The 7,149-nt window shown below is 39.5% G+C and overlaps 1 protein-coding gene across 1 annotated transcript; it reads left to right on the top strand.

Annotated features, from left to right (window-relative positions):
* The first annotated feature begins 4,760 nt into the window (after nt 1-4,760).
* LOC146668719 (E3 SUMO-protein ligase ZBED1-like) lies at nt 4,761-6,883 on the top strand. Its single transcript, XM_085408737.1, has 2 exons — nt 4,761-5,886; nt 6,051-6,883. The coding sequence occupies exons 1-2, from the start codon at nt 4,820-4,822 to the stop codon at nt 6,724-6,726; spliced, it is 1,743 nt and encodes a 580-aa protein (XP_085264863.1). The 5' UTR covers nt 4,761-4,819; the 3' UTR covers nt 6,727-6,883.
* Nucleotides 6,884-7,149: the final 266 nt, after the last annotated feature.

Below are 7,149 nucleotides of genomic sequence, written 5' to 3'. Positions count from 1 at the left end.
AACTACAACACGGGAAAAGACCCAGGGAAACAGAGTTCATGATAAAAACCTGAAAACCATAAAGTTCACACCCGTGCCTCAACTCTCACGGCACGGTGGCCCGGGGGTTGTGGACCGCTGGTCTTGACCATTGTGGTGGAGGTTGAAATGGTAGAAAGTGATTATGTGGACAGGTGTGTTTTATACATGCAAAAAGTTGAGATCAGAAGCATCTATTGATTGATTAACTGTCATCTCTGTGCCCATGGTTGAAAGGGGTCAAATATGTATTTCACTCAATTGACATGCAAACCAGTTCATAGTTTTTATGTAATTTGGAGCGGGGGGTGTTCTCTAATTTTTGATTCTGTCTCTCTTTATTAAAATGAAACTACTGAACATCAAACTCCTGCTTCCAGTCTGTACTCTTTAATAACTGTTTTTCACAGCTTCAAAGATAGAAGACCATTAGAATTCATTTCTAAAAGAAGTGCAATGGCGTAGCAGCTACATGATAATTTGTTTTTTTTTCCAAGTTAAAAAAGACAAGGTCCATTTAGTAATGCTTTAGCATTTATGTAGGCCAGTCTGTCTCCAGTATGACTTTTAAAACCTTTTAAAATCAACATGAAAGTCAACAGGTCATGGAACAAAATAACCAAGCCTTAGATTTCCCTTTATCATAATGCCCCCAGTGGAGCAGCTTCACTGATATTCTATATTGTGTATTGTGCAGAAAAAGACTTTGATCAACTCTGAGGCATATATTTTGGGCTTTTGGTTTCATCAGTTCTGAACCATATCATCAATAGAGCAGGTCCTGTTTTTGATGATTGAGCAACAAGTAAGTAGTCTGCCTAACACACCGTCTGAAAAAAATGCAGAACAAAGTTCAGACAGTGTGTAGGTTTTCTTTGATCTTGTCAGCATGTCACGCTGATATTGAATGGGCTGTGAGCTCACTGGTTAGATATTCCCATTTGATCTAATATATCCAAGTCTATCACTTACCAGAAAAATAGCACTATAGTGAGTAGTTCATATGTGACTTAAAAATAGTGTTTATACAACCTTGCATAAAGAGGAAGGCGTTTTACTGGCATGGTTTGGGTCAAGTTTGCCCCTTAGATAGAAGGCACTGAAAATATGTACCATGTGTTGAAAAACTGGTATTTTAATGGAAGTGAGCTCTTCTAGAATAAAAATGTCTTTACACACAGGACATCTGTTGTTACCGAATGGGTCAATAATATTCAGATCAAATTTCAAATTTTATTTGTCACGTACACAGTCATACACAGTACAATATGCAGTGAAATGCTTAGACAACTGCTCGTGACCTAAAGAAAAAAAAAAGGAAAAGGCTATGAATAAGATAGGAAATAAATATGAAAAATTAAAAAGGGTAAATTTAACTAGGAAGGAATAAAATATAAAAAATGAAGGTTAAAAATGAAATAACTGTACAACAAAAATTAGAATGAAGGGTAAATTTAACTGGGAAAGAATAAGATAAAATATATAAGTTAAAGTTGAAAATAAAATAACTGTCCAACAAAATACACAATACACAGTATAGAACTATATAAGAATGTATGAAGAAATATAAATAAATAAATAAATAAATAAATATATACACAATAACAGCAGCTGTACAAGTATTAACTGGAAATGAAGAATATAGTGACCAGTGTTGTGCAATCCATATGATGTCTTGTGCAGTGCAAATATGCTTAAAGTGATTTAAGTGATGAAGTGAAAACAATGTCCAGAATGTCCAGTGTGTGTGTAAGAACTATATGTGTAGGTCAGTACTGTGTGGTGGTGTGATTGAGAGACCATATCGCCTGCGGGAAGAAGCTCCTCCTCAGTCTCTCTGTGTTGGTCTTCAGGGAGCGGAATCGCTGTCCACTCTCTCCACTGGGCACTCGTTGATGACAGGGGTCTGGTAGTTCCTCTCCTGCTTAGTGCTGAAGTCCACTATCAGCTCCTTTGTCTTACTGACGTTTAGAAGGAGGTTGTTCCTCTGGCACCAGTTCTCCAGATTCCTAATCTCCTTCAGGTTGGCTGCCTCGTTGTTGTCAGAGATCAGGCCCACCACGACGGTGTCGTCAGCAAACTTGATGATGGTGGTGGAGCTGGTAGTGGCCACACAGTCATATGTGTACAGAGAGTACAGCAGGGGGCTCAGAACACACCCCTGGGGGGCTCCAGTGCTGAGAGTGGTGGAGGCTGAGATATGTCCGCCCATCCTTACTGCCTGTGGTCTGCCAGTTAGGAAGTTGGAGATCCACTGACACATAGATGAGCTGAGTCCCAGATGCTCCAGCTTGGTGGTGAGTGTGGAGGGAATTATGGTATTAAATGCAGAGCTGTAGTCTATGAAGAACATTTTAACATAATCCCCCCTTCTAGTGTCCAAGTGAGTAAGTGATGTGTGGAGGAGATGAGAGATGGCATCGTCTGTGGAACGATTTGGACGGTAAGCGAACTGTAGTGGGTCCAGTGTGTCTGGTAGTGAAGAAATGATGAAGTCTCTGACCAGGCGTTCAAAACACTTCATCACTACTGAGGTGAGGGCTACACGGCGATAGTCATTGAGAGAAGCAGGGTGGGGTTTCTTCGGGACAGGAACAATGATGGACTCTTTGAAGCATGTGGGGATCACTGACTGAGATAAAGAGATGTTAAATATCTCAGTGAACACAGGAGCTAGCTGGTATGCGCAGTCTCTGAGGATACGACCTGGGATGCCGTCTGGTCCTGCTGCTTTCCCGGTGTTCACTCTCTTGAAGGCTCTCCTTAGTTCATGCTCGGAGATGACGAGCACGTTTCCGGTGCTGGCAGTATCTTCCTGTCTGCAGCCGTTAGCGCCACTAGCACTAGCATTGTTGGAGTCCTTAGCTGCAGCCTCGAAGCGAGCATAGAAAGTGTTCAGCTCGTCTGCCAGAGTCACGGCCGCGTTCGTCATACCGGTATGACGAACGGTATGAGAATAAAAAATTCAAAAAAAAGCAATCAGGATGATTAATAAAGCAGGATTTAGAGACCATACTAACATCATGTTTTTGAAATTAAAAATACTGAAGTTTATGGATCTTATAAAATATAAAACTGCAAAAATTATGTACAAGGCCAGATACAATACGTTACCAGGAAATATACAGAGGATGTTCTATGACAGAGAAGGAGACTATGAATTGAGGGGGAAATTGAATCTAAGGATTCTTAAAGCACGGTCAAAGGTTAAAACCTTTTGTGTCACTATTTATGGGGTAAAACTGTGGAATAGTTTTACTATAGATCTACAGCAATGCTCAGGAATTAGTAAGTTCATGAAAAAACTTCGAAAACTGATTTTGGAAGAATATGATACCGATAAAGATGATCACCCATTGTATGTATAAAAATATCAAATTATATCCAAATTATATCAGTCACGGTAGCCAAGTTTATATAGGTTCTCCTCGTGTATCGTGTGGAGTATGTGATGATGGGAATTAGGTGAATTATGTGGGATCAATAAGATGTTGAGCAGGGGTAGGAATTAATAAGTATGTTCATACTTCTTCCTACTCCTTTTCAGACCAAACATTGTTACATTATGTCAGACGATTTTGTTTTATTTCATTATATATTTTTTGTTTATCTGAACACATACGTGTGTGTGTGTATATCTACATATATATTCGTATCTGTAAATGAAAATATGTAGTGTGTATATATTGTTTTTTGTTTTATATGTCTGAAACAAATAAAGATACAATACAATACAATACAATAACATGCTATGGCTTTTGTAGTCACTAGATCTCAAAACAGTAAAACACCTATGTGAGATTTTGAACAACATTCTCAAGCATCCAAAAAAAAGGAATAATTCTTTGGAAGGCACATTGATGCTGTTCAGAGGTCTCATAGTGACCTAATTTCTAACTATCCCTATATAATTCGTCACACATTTTATATTGTATTTTCATTCAATTTGTTAACTTTCTTTATGCTCACTTTGACAATTGGATAAAAATGTTAGCATCATTCTCATGTCTTAGTGACTGCAAGCAGAAGAAACGACTTACGTGCCTCACTGCCCAAAGTATAGAATAGTGTGACACAGTAACTTGACTAGATCCAAACTGCCAGATCCAATGAATTCATGTGACCTTCTAACAATATATAATCGCTAAAAATGATGGCTGTAACAACTTTGATGGTATTCTAAAGTAGTGTTTTATCATTTGATTTAGTGTAAAACAAGCATTATATTTTGTTCAACAGGATTGAAACCTAGAAAGCGAGAGAATAAGCTCATCGCCAATGAGTTTGCTGAGCTCATAAGTGATAAGTTTTTGTTTTATAACTGTCTATACAATCAGACTTTGCTTTATAAGCAAGGAAGATAACCCATTTTGGCCTCCTGAAATGGCTTCACTTTTCAGACATCAAAATTATATCCATCTGATAGTGTTGAGGTCATTACTTAAATCAAATTAATGTATTGTGCATTGCTTGTTATTTTTCTCAAAAGTAATTCAGTATCTTACTTAAGCAATCACCAAAGAACGAAATTAATTACAGTACTCATTACTTATTACTAGTGCTGTCAAAATTATCGCGTTAATTGTTAAGATCAACGCAAAATGTTTAATGCATTAAAAAAAATTTAACGCTGATTTTGTTTTTTTATTAATTTCCTGTAATCTAAGACCTTTAAATTCATGAGCACCTCTGGAGGAGGGGGCAACAGTGTGCTATGCTGGCGTTTGGCCTGACAGAAATGATTAGAAGAAGAAGTGACACCATGCTACTATCTAGCTAACACTAGCTAACACACGCAAGCATGGACGAGGGCGGACTTTTGGGTGGAAAGTTTCTCTTTAAGAAGTTGCCTGATGGCTTGTTGGACAAAACGAGAGTAAGATGCACAATTTGCAAAGCTGAATTCAAGTACCACAGAAGCAGTTCATCACTGGCGTATCACCTGAGAGCAAAACACCCAACTGAATCCACCTCTACGGGACCTCGCCAGTCTACGCTTCAGGAGTATGGTGCTTGTGGACGAATAACAAAAAATGTGAGAGAAAAGGTAACCAATTCCTTGGTTGTTTGGATAGCTAAAAACTGCCGACCAGTTAGCATAGTAGAAGATGATGGACTGAGAGAAGTCATTCGTGCTGCATCAGGAGATGAGTGTTACAATCTGCCCTCGAGAGGAACCATTGTGTCGAGACTGCACACTTTGTATGGGGACCAGAGGGCTCAGCAGTCCAGCAAGCTTGTGCAAGTAAGGAATGTCGCTCTCACCGGAGACCACTGGACTTCGGTGAACAACGATAATTACTTGGGGGTCATGGCGCATTTTATTGATAACGACTGGACTATGCAATCGTTTGCACTAACAGTGAGTAAAACTGAAGAGAGACACTATGCTGAGGCGTGTGCTGACCATTTTCTGAATGTTGCAAACGAATGGAAAATCAAGGACAAGGTAACCACGCTTGGCACCGACAGTGCTCGTAACATGGTTGCAGCCGCCAGACTACTTCCATTTGAACACATGCCCTGCATGGCCCACATTCTGCAAAGAACGGTCACAGTTTCTCTTAATGACAGCGCATTTGAAAGGGCTCTGGCCAAATGTCGCAAGATTGTTGGACATTTTAAGCATAGTCCAGCAAACGCTCAGGAATTAAAGGCACAGCAAGCTGCACATGGACATCAAACAGAACCGCTTGTTCAGGACGTTCCAACAAGATGGAACTCCACCCTAGAGATGATCAAGCGGATCCAGAGAAACAAATTTGGGCTGACCACCATCCTGACTCAACAAAACAGCAAGGTGACTATGTTGACTGACCAGGAGCTTGACAGAGTGCAAAAGCTGGAGGAACTACTGGAACCTTGCAGGTAAATACATTTTGTTTCTCATGATTGTGTGTCTATCTTTGCATTCTAGCTTTGTTTTCAAGTATGTTCTCCACCTCCACCTCTCTGTGTATTTTCATATGTAGTTTTTATGTTTGTCTCTGTGTGATTAATAGAAAAATACAGACTTGATCTTTCTATTGCAGATATGTTACCGAACTGCTGGGAGGAGAGCGGTATGTCTCTTGTTCCATGGTGTTGCCAGCCTTGTGTCATTTGTTCAGGATTATGGAGCCCTCAGATGATGACCCAGTCTACGTTTTGAGGTTTAAGAAGATTTTTACCACAGACCTAGCTCAGCGGAGGGACAGCAGCAATCTCACATGGCTGAAGATCGCTACTGCCCTTGATCCCAGGTTTAAAGATCTTAAATGCCTTTCCAAAGATGAAAGAAGAGAGGTGTGGGCATCAGTACATGACCTTCTGATGTCAGAGACGGATGCACACCAACCATCTGCTCAGACAACAGAGGAACCCTCACCAAAGAAGAGCAAGATGTCCATCTGCTTGCTGGGTTCTCCTGATTCAGATAAAGAGGAAGAGGAAGATGCTATAGACTGCTGTCTGAATCTGTACAAAGCAGAGCCCAAAATTGACATAGGAGAGTGTCCACTACAGTGGTGGTTAAAGAGAGAAGGGGCACATGCCAGGCTGGCACCTATTGCACGCAAGTACCTGTCAACCCCTGCAACCACAGTGCCTTGTGAGAGATTATTCTCACTCTCAGGTCATATCATTCAAAAGAAGCGTGCTTCTTTGTCATCAGACAATGTAAACAGAATAGTCTGCCTCAGTAACTGGCTGAGTGCAAAGAAGGACTAATCCAGATTGCTCCTTTGAAGTGAAAAATGTTCAACATTCTGGGTTTTCAGCTGTGTCTTTTTGTGTTTTAAATACTGAGTTTTGTGCACCCTTTATTGTTATGATATTCACTTTAACCTGTAGGCCTGGGTTCAGTCACTGTTGATGGCCTTAAAGGTTTTTTGTAAGTTTTCACTGTGTTAAAGATTGATGAAAACTATTAAAATTCTCTTTGAATTTCAGCATACATTCTTTGTGTTTATTCTGCATTTACTTCATTGTGTTGCATAAATGTCTGTTACAATCTTAAAATATAAAGAATAAAAAAAATGTAATTGGAGCCAGGCTATTAATAAAGTAATTGAGATTAATCGCAATTAATAACAGAAAATTGTGAGATTAGTTAGTTAATTTTTTTTAATCTATTGACAGCACTACTTATTA

Source organism: Rhamphochromis longiceps, linkage group LG6 (assembly GCF_057381845.1).
Source record: "Rhamphochromis longiceps isolate RC_006_pf linkage group LG6, R_longiceps_female_GT1.1, whole genome shotgun sequence".
NCBI classification, from domain to species: Eukaryota; Metazoa; Chordata; class Actinopteri; order Cichliformes; family Cichlidae; genus Rhamphochromis; species Rhamphochromis longiceps.
Note: the sequence above shows the minus strand (reverse complement) of the source record. Positions and strands in the feature narration are given on the sequence as shown.